The sequence below is a fragment of the Rhinolophus hipposideros genome, assembly GCF_964194185.1.
Source record: "Rhinolophus hipposideros genome assembly, chromosome: X".
NCBI classification, from domain to species: Eukaryota; Metazoa; Chordata; class Mammalia; order Chiroptera; family Rhinolophidae; genus Rhinolophus; species Rhinolophus hipposideros.
In genome coordinates this window covers 60,987,000-61,003,768 of record NC_138046.1, presented here as the reverse complement: position 1 = coordinate 61,003,768, position 16,769 = coordinate 60,987,000, and the positions used below count along the sequence as shown (strand labels likewise).

General features: G+C 37.7%; 2 protein-coding genes across 4 annotated transcripts in view; both read left to right on the top strand.

The window, feature by feature from the left end:
- The window catches only part of DIAPH2 (diaphanous related formin 2), an 842,313-nt gene that overhangs the window by 167,510 nt on the left and 658,034 nt on the right, over nucleotides 1-16,769 (top strand). For all 3 annotated transcript variants that reach the window (XM_081043893.1, XM_081043892.1, XM_081043894.1), the window contains exon 6: nucleotides 12,338-12,477. In XM_081043893.1, coding sequence (XP_080900019.1) covers nucleotides 12,338-12,477 — 140 coding nt within the window. The remainder of the gene's footprint in view (nucleotides 1-12,337; nucleotides 12,478-16,769) is intronic.
- Nucleotides 14,937-15,725, top strand: RPA4 (replication protein A4; the record flags this gene model as incomplete). Its single annotated transcript, XM_081043895.1, has 1 exon — nucleotides 14,937-15,725. The coding sequence occupies one exon, from the start codon at nucleotides 14,937-14,939 to the stop codon at nucleotides 15,723-15,725; it is 789 nt and encodes a 262-aa protein (XP_080900021.1).

Below are 16,769 nucleotides of genomic sequence, written 5' to 3'. Positions count from 1 at the left end.
GCCTCTTCTTGTGAAAGGGTTTCACCCTTAATTGTACTAGTTGGAAATGTCACAATAGTGCATTAACCTCCTGAGCTCCAGATGGCTGACTTTTTTTTTTGTTGGTTTGTGTTGCCTTGTTTTGTTTAAAGGAAGGTAGAATTGGCAGCAGAGCTCCGTGTGATGTCAGATTTGGGTAGTGTAAATTGTGTTGATAGAGTAAACATGCACTTCAGATATCACAAGTTGTGCCTTTTAGTCTTTGCTGGACAAAACCATCACTGAATATATTTGTGAAGTGGAACGGCTCATACATTTTGGGAGCAAGTTTATATAAAGACATTACGGATTATCGTCAAGATATTTAACGTCGACTTTTTACAAAAAGCTGGGTAGTAGAGGAAGGAAACAAAGCCTTTTAGAGATAAGTGTGTGTACAGATATGTGTTGAAGTGTTAGATAATATTAATTTTCTCTCTGTGAAGTAACTGACAGGCTAAAATGATAAACCATCATATGTGGACTATGAAGTAGTTATTTTTAGAATAATTATTTTGATGAAACAGGAATGTGTGGTTTCTTTTGTTCAAATTCACAACTCGGGTCTTTAGAGGTATCGGCATGAGGAACGTCCAAATCTGTAGAGAGAGTTTAATGAGTTTATTTGAGCCAAACTGATGACAATTGCTGGGAAGCAAAATCTCAACGGATTGAGAAAATGCTCTGGAGAATGGCAGTTTTGCAGCTTATTTTATGCATTAGAATCAAAGGGGGAGACACGAGGAGGGTTACATGAAATCCATTGGTGATAGATTAAGGGGGAGGGAGAAAGCAAAGCAAGGAAATCTCTGGGATTGGATAAAAAGTAAAATGGAGAGGCACACACTTCTTTTACATTGGTGGGTACAGCATAGTTATTAACATTTTACAGCAGAGAGAGATGGTGTTTGGGAAACAAGAATAGCAGGTGAGGGGTTCTATGGCCCCATGCTCTGGTGAGGTGGGTGGGTTGTGCCTTGATGAGTCCAGAGAAGGATTATTCTGACAATCCTAGGGTATGTTATCTTAGATGCAAAAAAGACAATAGACCGGCTCACTTAAGGTAAAGATTGACCTTTTCAAGGAAGCTACAGTCCAAGGATGTGACTTCCCTCCATGACTGATTTTTAGTTAGCAATTTTTATGTTCACACCTTTCTATGTGGTTAAATTCGGTCTCTGCCATGCTGGCCTCCCCTGAGCTTGTTAGGTTTAGTATGTGGCCCCCTTTTTGATCCCCAGAGGTAAGAATTCTTCCAGCAGAAATGGTGGGTAATCTCTGGAAGTAATGTCATCATATTGGGTAATATTATTCTGCTGCTCCTATTGGCATAACCTCTAACTGTAACCTGATATCTATCCCTCATGAGCCAGAACGTTATTTGAACTTTTATTGAAAACCCTATGAAGAGTACATGCTCAGGTACTAGCTCAGTATTCTTATCAGGTTGTTCTTTCAAGTTAGGCCAGGGCTTTGAGCAAGTGGTATTTTGTGATATTCGTTATACTATTTGAGAACTAGAATTGGTTCTCATGCTGCGTAGATGAATTATTTATCACAAAAAAGCTGGAATAACCTGTAAATTTATCACTGCTGTAGGAAATAGAAACAAATGCTTGACTTTGTTATGAAGAAAACAGTTTACTGAAATAAAACGAAAAAAGATCAACTTGTAGGTATTCTTCGAGTTACATATACTAACTTAATCAAATCACTCTTCTTTTCAACACTAACTAGACTATCCTACTAAAATACCATTTGATCCCAAAGATGTCAGTTTCTTTAATTAAACTGAACATTTAGGTACTAGCTAATTTTAGTATGAATAAATTGTCACTTTTAATGTTGCAGTATTTTCAGAGGTCAGATCACATAAAGGGAAAATTGAGTATTCAGTTGTATATATAAATTAAAACATCCACTCCATCTCACTCATTCTTGTCTATGAAATATTCAATTTTGTACTTGTTGTCTGCTTCTAAATGTAAGCACTGCTCAGATTTTCTTACTGTGTTTCCCCGAAAATAAGACCTAGCCGGACCATCAGCTCTAATGTGTCTTTTGGAGCAAAAATTAATATAAAACCCAGTCTTATTTTACTATAAGACTGGGTCCTATATAATGTAATGCAATATAAGACCGGGTATAATGTAATGTAATGCAATATGATATGATATAATACAATATAATACCGAGTATAATATAAGACCGAGTCTTATAATAATTTTTGCTCCAAAAGACGCGTTAGAGCTGGTGGTCTGGCTAGGTCTTACTTTCGGGGAAACACGGTACTTAGCCTTGTCTTCTCACTTCCTGTGTGCTCTGTGGAACTCTTAAACACAACTTTATCAATACTAATGTGGAAGAAGCGTCGTTGCTCAGTCATTAAGCACACAGGCCTCAGAGTCAGACAGATGTCTGACTCTACCACTGACTGGTAATGGGACCCTGCCCAAGTTTTCTAAGCTTCAGATTCCTGATCTCTAAAAATGCAGCTAACAGGATCACTGCGCTCAGAGGGGTTGCCTAAACCTGGGAAACATCTTAGTTCCTGTACGTTACCGAGCCCAGCATCCCTGTTCACTGACTGTGAAATACGTCTGTGCCCTAAACAACTCTGATCCAGGCTCACCTTTGTAACTGCCGTGTTAATGGTTAGTACGTCACCGTATTCTTCCCTGATGATTTTAAAAGACTAAACAAATCTACTGCTTCCATTCTCTCCCCCAGCTACTTTTCTACACACCTCCCTGCCCAAGTCATTTACAATACAGATGTATTTGTCACTTCGTAGCTTAAATCCTTCCAGTGCCTTCCTCAGACCTATGGCAGTTTCTCAAATTTGAGCAAAATATGGGCCCATTTTTAAGGAAAACCATTCTCCAAGACCTCGGTATTGGCTTAAAACATTTAAATTATACTGTTTAAATATGTGCCAGCATAAAATAGGACAGCAACTATGACAGTAGCTCTTACGTAACTTTTAAAATAAACATATATTACAGGGGGAAAAAACAATTTAAATTAACATTATTTGAAGGGATAAATGATGTTTTGCTGACTAAATTGCTCTTCATAATGTGAAGATACTACAGTGCAGGCATTTTTGAATTCTCTGTGCCCTGCACCACCATTTTCCTCCGTTCCATCTGTGGTTCCATTTTGATTCGTGCAGCAGGCTGCAATGTCAGTTGGCCTTTATTTGGTAAAAATGCATTGTTTTTATACTAAGGCCATCTCCGTTCTCTTTAGCCTGAGATAATGAAAGTCATACTTCCCCGTCACAATGTGATTCTAAGCGCCAGTGTGGTTACTAAGATCAGATGGCTGGACTTGGTTATAATGTGGTTATCCTGATGATCCAGTTTATGCGTAGCTTTATCACTTTGTCTTAAGAAATGAAACTGCAGAATTTTAAAACTACCTTACACAGCTCAGAGGCCATTAAAAATGTATTGGAGTTTACCAGTTTGAGCAACATTAACCCTGACCGCCAGGTGTATTGATGTCCCAGCAAGTTCCCAAACTTGGTGTCTCAGTGTTTATTGTAACTTCTGACTAAAAGAACTTGATCTGCTTTGATAAGCAGGTCCTCAAGTTTTACAGTGTGCCTGACCTTCTTCCCCCAAATAGGATCAGAAAATCTAGCCTTCAAAACCTCAGGTCTCCCCTTATCTACTTCTGTTATGGCACTTAACACATTGTTGGCAACAGTCTGCTTATTGTCCTTCATCCCCCTCCCCCCCAAGAGAAAGCTCCTTGATGGCTTGGGTATGTCTTGGCTCATTTTGTACTCCCTGTTCCTGGAACCTCATGGGAACTCAATAAATGTTGAATGGGAATATTCTAATAAGGAAAGGACACCACGTGCACAATAAGTGCTAGATCGATGCCTTGTCTCTTTGCAGTATTATTTTGTGAAGAAAGTGGAAACCTGACTCATCCGTGAGTGTGCCGAGAATATGGCAGTCAATTAAAATTTTATACTTTAAAAAAGAAAAGCTTCTGCTTTAGTATGTAAATGGTGGCATATTCTGAATCGTAGGGTCAAAAGGGCAAGGCCTTTGAGATGATCTAGCTCAGTGGTTTGAACACTTTATTTAATATCGAAGCCGCTAAGAAATCCTATGTGGAATAGGAACGTATAAAGCAGATAAACATGCAAATGTCTTCATTATTGGGGGAGGAGAGGATCTGGAGACTCCCCGATGAGACTTCCTCAGCACCCAAAGTAGTCCCGAAAACATCTGAAGGAACTGTCTGGACCCTCAGAATACAGTTTTAAAAACAATAACCTAATCTAACAAAGGTGGAAATCCTTTCCTGGGCATCTAAGCAGCCCACCCTCGCAGCACCTCAGTAAGGTGACCAGAAATTTAAGAATTGCATGATACCAGCATTTCTTTCACTAGACAATTTTAAAAGAAAGTACTCATTGAATTAATGATAAAATAATATGTAATGGCAGCAAATGTTAATTCAGTGCTTATTATGTACTAGGCATTGTATTTGACTTGGATTCTTATTTCATCCATATATCAACCCTGAGAATAGATACATTATTATTGCCATTTTGCAGATAAGTTACCTGAGGCCTTGTAGGGCAAGTGAAAACTTGACGAAATTCACATAGTGGTTGAGGCTAAGGACTATTTCTGCAACTTTTGCCCATTGTTTTTCGCTTTTTGTTATAATCCTACATTGGGAGCAAATTGTGCCCTGTTGAAAATAGTTTTGTACTGTCTTCAGAAAGGAACTCTTTTAGGTTCTAGCCTGTTTCTGACAATTATTTGCTAATTAAGTAGTCTCAAGACAAGTCATGATTTCTCCGTGGTTCAATTTTCACAACATCAAAAAAGAAAAATGGTTTCAGTAGTATTGTCCCTGGTTGATTAGATTCAGATGAAAGAGTATATAGGAAAAGTTGCGAGAGCTATTTGTGCTATTGAAATGTACGGCATTTTTGGTATCTAAATCTTTGAATCTCATTCAGGGCTGAAGAGACTCGTGCATTTACTTACATGTCAGTTAATCACAGATCTTTTACTTCTTCCTGTTTTCCTATCCTTTGGATATTTTACTATCGGTGCACTCTTGAGACAGGTAATGAATTGAATAAAATTCAGTGTATTGACTTTGGCTGATAGCACTTACTAAAATTTTTGGAAGGCTAGGTAGGGGTTTGAAACTAATGGGGTAATTTTTTGTTTTGTGGAAGGGATTTTTTCTTTATTTCATTTACAATTTATAGCTTTATTACCTACCTAAAATGTAGTTTTTATCTAGGCTATGGGAAACATTTATAATCTGCAAAAGTATTATTAAACTGCCTTTATTACAATGTCTAAAGTTACTATTAGAATTGGATCTAAAACATGGTAGAGCAGGGAAGGAAAACATTATATTTAAATACCTTATTGTCTTTGCCCGACATAACAAATCCCATTGTTATTCACTATTCTTATCTTTAAATGGTACAGTGAAGAAATTGGCTATGTGAAATGGATTGATTATCCTATTGGATATTATCATTGATCAAATTGTGCCCATTTTCTTAAGTAATTCTTTGCATAGATGAGCTTTCTCTATTTAAAATGGTAACATGCTTTAAGTAAATGTAGTCTGATTACAAAATAGAGGAAACCAGGTACCGTAAGGTTCCTTAACTTGTTTTGTACCGTCAGCCCCTTTGGCGGTCTGGTGAACCTGTGGGCACCTTCTCAGAATCATGTTTTTAAATGTAAAACATGAAATATAAAAGATTATAAAGGAAACCAATTATATTAAAATATACTTATTATTTTTCTAAATTATGACACATTCCAGATAAATATAAACTTAAGTTCACACAAAAACCTGTGCACAGGTGTTCATGACAGTTTTATTCATAATAAACAAAAACTGGAAAACGCCTACGTGTCCTCAGTGGGTCAATGGTTAAAAAACTGTAGTGTATCTATGCCATGGCATACCACCCAGCAATACATAGGAACAAACTAGTGATGTGTGCAATAATTTGTATGAGTCTCCAGGGCATTATGCTGAGTGAGAAAAGGCCATGCCAAAAGATAACTGTTGCCTGATGTCCTACATATGACATTCTTGAAAAGCCAACATTTGTAGAAATGGAGAATATATTTGCGGTTGTGAGGGATGGAAGTTTGTGAGAGGGATTTGAGTGTGGTTATGAAAGGGCAGCACGAGAGATCTGTGCTGCGATTGAACTGTTCTGTGTCTTGATTTTGGTGGTTGGATACATGAATCTACAGGTGATCAAATTGCATAGAACTAAATACACATACACGTGTATGCACGCACACGTGCAAGTAAAACTAAGGAGCTCTGAATAAAATAGGTAGGATTTCTCAAAGTCAGTGTCTCAGTTGTGATATTGTAATAGTTTTGCAAGCTGTTCCCATTGGGGGAAACAAAGGGTTTCTCTGCAGTTTTCTTACAACTGCATGTGTATGTACAATTATCTCAAATTAGAAAGCTTAATTAAAAAATTGAAACACGGTAATATGCTTCTTTACAATATTTGTTAAATAGCAAGACGAAGTGGCAGCTTGTATAACTAGAGTAATTTTGAATAAATGCTCAGCAGTAATGATATTTTGAGAAACTGACACGATTGTGGTGTGTGTGGTGCAATAGGAAAACATCTGTGACTTCTCTGCATCACAGTTACCAAGTCGTAGGTGCTGGTTATACCACTGTGGTCCCTTGTCCACATTCATAATTGAAAGAGATGCTGATTCAGGGTCGGTGGTTACTGAAAATAAAGGTGCTATTTTTCTCCTTCCAAGTTTACATACTCCCTGAATTGGGACCCAGGGTTAAAAACCCCTGGGTTACTTTCTATCTGTTTACATTTTATTATCTGATATATCTCAAGGGCCTCTGTCAAATAAAAGATAAACATAATGCTTAAGCTTTCTGTTTCCAAGTACTGTGGGTGGTGATAAGGACACATAAAAAATGCTAGTAGTCACACTTTATAGTTTTAAAGATTTACTTGATGTCATTCACCCAAATGCATTGTTCACCCTGATTGCCTAATACTAGTTTTAAAGTATGAATAGATTTTAAGTATCGAATAGACCACACATTTATTGTGCTTGATATGAAAGAAAAACATGTTGGATTGATTGCTTATTATACTGATTGACTAATTTTGAATATCATTAAATATTTTAATTAGCTTTTACTAGCAAATCATTTAATAGTGGTTTAGCTTTTTGTTGTTGTGTTTGAGAGTGTCTAGATTAAATGAGATTGTCTTACAAGAAATGTTTTACAAGAAGTGAAGTTCAGTGTTTTGGGATCAACACTACTTATTAAAATATCATCAACCTTTTGTCTGAGTTAATGTGGAAAATTAAAATTTATTATTTGTTTAGTGGAGTAATTACTTGATGTTATTATGAAGTATTTTCCTCCATACTTTATAAATTAAATATGGTTTCACCACAAAAGAAATAACAATAGGGCCACAGAATTTAAATATATGTTTAGAATTTCTTTGTGGGCTTGACCTTTCTAATAATACACATGCTGAAAGAATAAATATTCATTCTGTGTTGGTTTTAGAGTCTATAATTTGGGGGTGAAATGCTTATTCTGGTGTTTAATATATAGAAGCTTCAGTAAGTATACTATAAATCCTTTCTCAGAAAATCTTAAACTTTTCTTTAACATTTTAGCTAATCATATTTAAATAAACATAGTCAAATCCTCTTGGGACAAATGGTACGTATAATCTGAATAATTATGACGCATCAACGTTGTTGTTAAAATGCTTTTTTTTCCTGTCCTTGAATTTCGGATATGTTCTCTGTTTTGCATATTACTTTCATCCTCTGAAAAGTTCTTAAAAACGTGCCCTGCTATGGGAAATGACACTATATAAAGCTATCTCCTGGTGGTAATTTTCTGTGTAGGTTTTTAATCTTTTAGAACCTGAATAGATAATATGTAGTATTTCTTTGGTACATTTTTCATGCAGCTTAAAGAATTTTAAATCCAAATTACACATATAATTATTTGAAATCTTGCAAATGTATTTATTTTTAAACACGTTTTGTGTTTTTTTTTTTTTTTTTGATAAATGCATTCCTTAACTCCAATAATCTCCCTTTGTGCGATGTTTTTCTCAGATCACTGGAGAGAAGCCATCTAAAGTTTAACATTCAGAATTACAAAGCCCGCCGAATGCACTGCTATTAGAATAAATAGGTAGATCGCCTTGGATGAGGCACTTGTTTGTGTATCCTTTTTCCTACTGGAAATCAAGGAACTGATGATGAGGAAATAGCTTTTTGACTTCTTGTGCTTTTCAAGTTTTAGAATCCTCTCAACATCACTGTGAACCTTTGTAGATACAATTCCAAATTTGTTAATCTCTGGCATTGCTTTTTCAGAGAACTGCAATGATAGATAAACATACTTGATTAAAGTAGCCAAAGAAACCTGATTACAGTAGGGTTTAAAATCATGGTCAATAATAGTAACAATATTATTTGTTTTCATGACAATCATGTTGTCCTTCCTGTTTGAAGATGACACCACTGATAGTAATTGCCGTTTCTGTGCACGCTGTAGTTGAAAAGACCCGTGTACAATCAATGTGTTCTTCCCAGTGTGTGCAGCGAGATACCTCTACAGCCTAGAACTCTGAAGCCTTTCCTCATTATAAGTAAATCTGGATATTTACATTAAAGAACGACAGATCGTGCTCAGACTAAATCAACCTAAAATCAGAAGTGGCATCTCTACTGTAAACTTAAAGTGCTCCTTTTAGAATACTGTTCATCTGGTTTTGAGACTAACATTTCATATCAGGGTAGGGGGGATATGATTATTAAACTGGCCTCAAGTACCTTTTGGTTTTGTTGTGTCTTTTAGTAATACAAGCACAGTCACACTGACAAGCGTCTCCATCCTAATGCTTTGCAAATTAAAGAATGGTTTCAAATTAGAAAAGCTTCTTGTTCACCTAGTTTTGGAGTAGCATGATGTATGCTAATTGCTAACTTTGTCTGCATTATTTTTTAAAGATCAAATGGGCACAGTGGTAATTTTCATTAATCTCATACAGAGCAGCTAATTAAAATTTCCATTATTATCCATCCATTATCTAGTTGTTTCTTTTGTTCAGTATCAGAACAGGATGTTAATAATAAGCCAGTTTTGTATTACAGCCCTATTAAATATAGTGAGAATTAGTTTAATCTATTGCACTGTTCTGTTTTTCAGTGATTCCCTTAATATTATGCTGCACCATATTGATTATGCTGAAGATACTTTGACAGTTTGTAATAGAGATTTCAGAATTAAATACTTGTTGCTTTAATTTTTTATTCAATATTGGGAAAAAGTGACATATAGTAGAAAAAAGGAAATAACCGAGGACCAGAATATTAGTGTCTTGTTCTCTCAACCTCACTAATTATATGAACTTGGGCAATCACCTCACCTTGATTCTCTATTTCTGTAATGAGGGTATTAGAAGAGCTGATCTTTAAGGGCCATTCCAGCCTTTACATGCTACCAGGTTTTCATACTTTTCATGTATGAACTTACGTTAAAACCCCAAAGTCTTTCTAAGCTTGATAAAAGGCCTTTGTTCTATAAGGCTACATAGTTTCTGTCTTGCTCTGTGAGATAGTTTACTTCCATTCGTTATAACCAGTTCCTAAGAATTGGGGGAGGGGTGAGTCCCAAGGTGATGGGCTGGCCCAAATGTTCCATAAAAATTACCTCAGCCACGACCATGTGGAAGAAGGGAATTAACATTTTCTGAGCAGCTTACTCTGTCTGTGAGACAACACATACGAAATGCCTGTTTCAGGCACTTTATATGCATTGTCTTACTTAATCCTCATAGCAAACATGAGGGGTAGGTTGTTTATTACCCCTATATCATGGATGAGCAAACAGATTTGTAGAGATTAGTTCAATAGCCTCCTCAAAGATTACTTGGAAGGTAAGTGAGGGGGTCATGATTCAAACTCAGTGGCAGTTTGAGCTGTCCCCAGCATGCCATCATACACTGTCTCAATTTACCAGTTCTATGCTAGCATCTCTGAATATATTGCAATGGAATGTCTCAGAACCGGAATATTCTGAAGTGAAACTAAACTGAGTTTGGAAACTTCAGCGTGTTAAAACTCATCAGTCATTCACCCATTTGTTTATTCTCTGTCCATCCATTCATCCATCCATCCATCCATCCATCCATCCATCCATCCATCCATCCATCCATCCATCCATCCAGGAAATATGAATTCAGTACTTACTGTGGGCTAATAAGCTCGGTGTTAAGATACAGTGGTGTACAGAGTAGGCAAGATGCGTGCCTCATAGAGCTTACGTTTTAATGAGGAAGTCATAGTAAATAAAGTGCTAAACAAGGTAAACTTATATCAAACTAATACTGTAAGGGAGGTTTGAAATGGTGTTGTGATGATCACTGGTGTGTGAGGGGGAGAAGACTGTTGGGGTGAAAGTGAAATGCTGAGAGCTAGCAGTGATGGAGAGGTCAGGGGTCAGAGTCTGCCAGGCAGAGAAAACAGCAAATGCAAAGGTCATTCTACAGGAATAAAGCCTGTGTGCCAGCCCCCAGGGGAGGATCATCGGGCTTTGTTATCCATTAATTAAAAAAAAAAAAAGTTTGAGGATCATATGAAAGTGGTATGTAGCAGTAAACTTGCACAATTTGATGCACATGTTCACGTGCTATTACTCCTTGTGGATTGGTAGCCTTAAAAGGTGGATAAATCAGTTACAGAAATGTGGCAACGATTTCATGGGGATGGTTTTACTTACTGTGCCCGAGATGCGGTGATTTATCCAGTAGAGTTCTTGAACATCTGTCTATCCTAACAGAGCAAGCAAAATCAAATCAGTAGCCAGTACACAAAATATGGGAGCGAAAAGTATGAAATTGTATTCCTTGTTCTGTAATTGTTAAAGACAGATTCAAGAAGAGCATGCTTTTGTTGAGGCTCATTAAATTCAGTCACTGTGGTAGGGGTTTGGCATACATGGACTTCTCAGGCTAGACGGGAGACAGATACTAACAATGACCTCTGCCCCAGTGTCTCAGGTGCTGTAGTGCCACAGTGCTAGAAGGGAATCAAGTTCCCCTGCGTACGACTTTGTCAGACTTTAAACCATTACTATTTAATGGAATTTTTAAAAATTCAGACATTAAGAATGATTGACAGTTTCTATATTGAGAAGGCATTCTCAATAAAAAAAGCCAAATAGTATGAAACCCTAGGGAATCCATTTCTCATTATTAACACATTGGTTTTTCTTTTTTTTAAATTCTATATCCTCTAATGATATGACTTCTGTCAAATGGGGAAAAAATGCTTTCCTTATTGTAGCTTTGATACTTAGCAGAAGCAGTGTAATTTGTATGAACTTAGAAAATGGGACTCAAGCTAGAGTTTTAATTCAGAGGGATATGTCTGTAATATAGGAAAGTTAAGTTATGATTATGTGTATGTAGAATGTGAAACTGAGTTATTAGTACAATGAGTGTGTTGATATTTTCCTCCCAGCCTTTTCCTCAAACTACTTACATAGTTATGGCAAGGTGATGAGGCTCAAGAGCTGTGATGAAATAATGAGTTCTAGAAATAACCCCACGTATATTGGAAATTAAGTTAAAAACTAGTCACCATCAGATAAATGCTTTTTATGACTTTTTAAGATTAATCTATAACACAAGATTAACAAAGTTAGAAAGGAATAGTTGGGAATTGGTGAATGTTTTAGACTAATTTCATTAACTAATGTGCTGTTGGAGACGATTGTTTTACATTTGAAAACCATTTTCACCTGTTGTTTTGAGATAGGCTGATATATTTCAATAGATTTGAGTAATGTATAATGTTTTATATGAAATTCTCTTCACTGTATTTTGTGAAATAGAACATAAATATCTTAGCTAGGAAAATTAATAAGATGATTTCTAAATGTTCATCCAGTGGGTGAAGGAGGACCAGCTAATGATAATCCTAATCCCCGCATTGTAAATTTGAGCATTCCTGTCAGTGATACTTTTTGCAACTCCGGTCCATGTTCAATTCAGGCCACGAACACCAGCAGTATAATTTTCTTTCAAATGAGGCTGAGGGGAGTGTTGAGATATACATAACATGATTTTACCACATCAGTTCTATGACCACAAATTTTGGGGGGCCTGGCACTCTGCACGCATTTTCGTACAGTAAAATATTTACATATTCTATGCATTATTTTATCTTAAAAATAATACATATATACTTATATTTTCTTTTATATATAGGGAGGGCTGAAAAGCAGCAAACATGAATGCACCCTGTCTTCACAAGAATATGTTCATGAATTACGATCTGGTATTTCAGATGAGAAACTTCTTAACTGCCTAGAATCTCTGCGGGTTTCTTTAACCAGCAATCCTGTCAGGTAAGTGGCTCTTATTGTTTTGGTATGATTCATACAATTTGTACTGTACGTATTGTTGGGAGTGTAATCATTCATGTCATTTGAACCTCAATATTTTCTTTTTTCTTTCTTTTTTTGGGGGGGGTCAATGTCCTCTCCCCTTTCCCCCACTGCCCTCTGCACTCCAGGAGCTTTCTCCACTACCCTTGCCTTCCCGCCCTGCCCCTCTATCTGCTCTCCCTCCCACTTTTCCATCCCACCCTGCCCAGGCTGCCTGGCTCCTGCAGCCTCCCGCACCCCCACCCACCATCCATGTAGAACCTCAAGATTTTCGGATCAGAAGTCTGATGTTAGTTAATAAAACAGCAGTGTCTGATTATGAGGTTGTAAACATTTAACAAATGTAGTTAAAATCTGATCACTAATCGTGCAATTTTAAGAATACAAATATTACTTGGATGTTAATTCCTGTTTGATTATATAAACATGGATCTAGAAGTTAAATATGCACATTTACATGGAAATATGTGTACTCATATAAAGATTATATTATTTGTAAAACAAATTCAGTATATTGGCTCCATGATATTATTCCTTTTTAACTTGACGTAAATACATTTTTTTACATTCTTGTAGAAGTTTTAGATCCACTACTCATATATTCCTATAATTTGGGATAGCAAAAATTAAATTATTTTGACCAATAAAAGAAATAAGAAAGTATTAATAAATTCACTTTGGCACATAATTAAATTGCTATTTAAAATTAAAATCAGAATTTATCATTTTTTTCCATTTCAAAAAAAAGGGGAAGTATTAATAAACTCTTCGAAACGCTATACATTTAGGCTATTACCTGGCTAGGAAGTATAACTGATGTTCCTTTATTAACCATAAAAAGCCTTAAAATAATTATATCCCAAATTAAATGTTTTTATAAGGAAAGGAGATTTTCAGAGTACTATGAAAATATTTTTGGATCTACTTACACAGTTGCTAGACTCTTAAATTCAGAAATTACTGGATAAGAGTATATAGAAACCACATTTTGATTTTATTCATGTGTTTCCTAGTATATAATGGGGGCCACATCTTGTACGTCTCTCACCTATCCACAGAGCCTTAAAAACAATTTAGTGCTCTGTCATTCCATTTGGATTTATGTATAATTTGAAATATATCATACTTCAGTTGACCCTTGAACAACGCGAGGATTAGGGGTGACGATCACCAACCAAGTTGAAAATCGGCGTATAATTTAAGTTAGCCTTCTTCGTAACACGGATTCCAGACTGCAGTTGACCCTTGAACTATGCAGGTGTCACCTACAGGGATATAAGTGGCCCCGCGTTGTTCAACGGTCAACTATAGTTATTTTCACCGGGAAATTATGATTCTACAATAAAAAATTTTAAAAGGCAGTGGTAAGATGTAACTTAACCTTTCAATGTTAAAAAAAGGTAGCGGTCTTGCTCTTCTAGAATGCTGTTGGTTTTAATAATTTGAACAAGGATGTGAGTTCTTTAAGAACAGTAACCATGATGGTGGATGCCCTGCCCCCTCGACGTTCCCCCACCCCGTCACCCTCGTCTCCCCCGCCCCCCTTGTCTTATCCCCCCCTTCCCTCCCCCCCAGCTCCCGCATGCAATTTACAGCACTCTACTGTAGTGCACTTAGATGTTCCGGAATTTTTGTTGAACGGTTAGCTGATTGAGTGAATAAATGATTCTATAAGAAGTGATTATAGAAGAAATATGCTTCTGGTTTTAAGATTTGAACAAGGAAATGAGTTCTTTCCGAACAGTAAACATGGCGATGGTTCCCCCATAAGCCCCTTCACCCCCCCATACCCCCCCCCTCCAGCGCTCTACCATAGTGCACTTAACGGGTTCTGAGATTTCTGTGGAATGGTTAACTGATTAAGAAGTGACTAAAGAAGTATGCTTCTGGTTTTAGTGATTTGAACAAGAAAGTGAGTTCTTTCAGGACAGTAACCATGGCGGTAGTACCCGTCGTTGACCGCCACCCCCCACCCCTTTTCCTTCACCGCTTGTCCCCCTCATCCACTTTATGTGTTCCGAAATTTCTGTTGGATGGTTAACTTGAGTGAATAAATTAATCTTTAAGAAGTGACTATTGAAGAAGTTGTGACATTTAAGAACGAAGTGGGGGGCTGGCAAAAAAGTAGTTTTGTATGATGGCAGGAAAGGCTGAAATTACACACGGGGCCTTTAAGATCCGTCCCAGCAAGCACTAGCTGACTGCAAAGAATTGTGGGATCAGTCGAGACGCTGGCAGGTTCTGATTGGCTGGAGGCACCTGCATTCTGGAAGCTGATTGGCTCCACTGGTGGCTGAGCTGCTGGTGTCGTCACAAGTCACGCATTCCGTGGTCGCCCGCAGCGGAGGTAGGAGCCTGCCCGAGGAGCTCGCTGACCGGGGCCAAATCCCGCCGGCTCATCGGCCTAAGCTGTCCTTAGGATGAGTACGAATGCGTCTGAGAGCCGCGGCGGCTTCTCTGCTGCGGGTGGAGCCAGTGGGAGCAATGAGCGTCCTTCTCAGGGCGGCGCACCTCCTGCTCCGACGGCTCCGAGATCCAGGGCTCGAGTCCGGGACATTATACCTTGTTGTGTAAACCAGCTGCTCACGGCCACTCTGGTCAACAATGTTTTCAAGGTCAGGGGAATAGAGGTTTCCCAGGTCTCAATCGTGGGGCTCATCAGGAAGGTGGAGAGAGCTCCATACTACATTCTTTACAAGATTGACGACATGACCACCAAGCCTATCGACGCCCGCCACTGGCTCGGCAGAAACAGAGCGCAGCAGGAGGTGACTCCGTTTCCGGTGGGAGTTTATGCCAAAGTATTCGGTATCCTCAGAGGTTCCGCGGAGGTGAAGAGCCTTGAGGTGTTGAAGATCCGCATCCTGGAAGACATGAATGAGTTCACCGTGCATATTCTGGAAACGGTCAACGCGCACATGATCCTGGCTAAAGGCCTCCAGGAGGCCCCTGGGCAGAATGCACCTGTTGCTCCATCCAAAGTGGAGGAGGTTCCGGAGCGCGGCGAGTCCAACCTCGACTTCATCCGGAAGGAGGTGCTGCGCTTGATTCACGAGTGTCCTCGACAGGAAGGCAAGAGCATTCACGACCTCCAGACCGAGCTTCGCAGCCTGGGAGTCAGTGCCATCCAGGAAGCCCTTGATTATCTGATGGTGGAGGGCCACATCTACCCCACGGTGGACCGGGAGCATTTTAAATCTGCTGATTGAAGCGGCGAGAAGGTTTTTCGTTTTCCGAAGACCCTTGCCTCCAGCTGTTGAAGTGTGTTTGACCTGTTGACTTTTAAGAAGTAGTTTGTTGTTTTTCCGACGAAAGATCTCAACTGGCATCCTTTGGAACCTCACTGCTTTTCCAACTGCTTTGAACTTTTCGGTTTTATATTTGAACCGCTGATTGGACTTTTTTGGACGATTTACCAGCAAGCAAATGAAAACACTCCTGATGGGGTGAATTTGAGGGAGAAAAGGTACAGAAAAAGTTGAATATTATTTAGTTGAATGGGAGCGTCTTTTTTCCTGAAATACCTGTGTATTCGGAGAAAATAGATGTAGTTATGGAGCCAGCTAAGAGACAAAAAATTGTTTTTCTGTTGTTTTCATGTTAGACTTATTTTCTAAGTTTGGCTTTAGTTTATTATCATTGTTATCTCTTGCTAAATATCTTGATTGATTCATTCAAATGTGTTAAAGATAGCAATTGAAGAATTCAAATGCTCAGTTCTAGTGTTTGTTGAACGATTTCCTCTTACTCCCATAGGTTTATGTTTTTTTAAAAACATACGATTGTACCATGTTTAAATAGCCATCAGCTCTGACTGCTTTTTTTCTGAAAATGTGGTTGTTTAATAAATAGATAAGATATGGTGATACTTGCATTAAATTACAACATTAGGTAGTTGCATGGTACACTGATGCCAGTCCTGTAACTTTGATGTTCTGAAGTATTATCTATAGTCCTAAATGCTCAGTTTTATGTATAACAAGGTTATATTCTCATAGCTTTTGCAAACAAATAAAAAGTAATCCTAGGAATATTAAGCTTAGTAAGGTTAACTGAAATTTATTTGGACGTTTTATTAAAATAGTTTTGCAAAATGTTTAATTTGTTGTGTGTTTTTCTTAAACACACTTGAAAAAGCCTTTTGTTTTGTTTTTGAGGAATGATAATTTTAATTATCCAGAATAATTTTTCTCTCTTCCCTATATAATACCAATAACATTTTATATCCTAGTTATAAGTACACATTTTAGTGT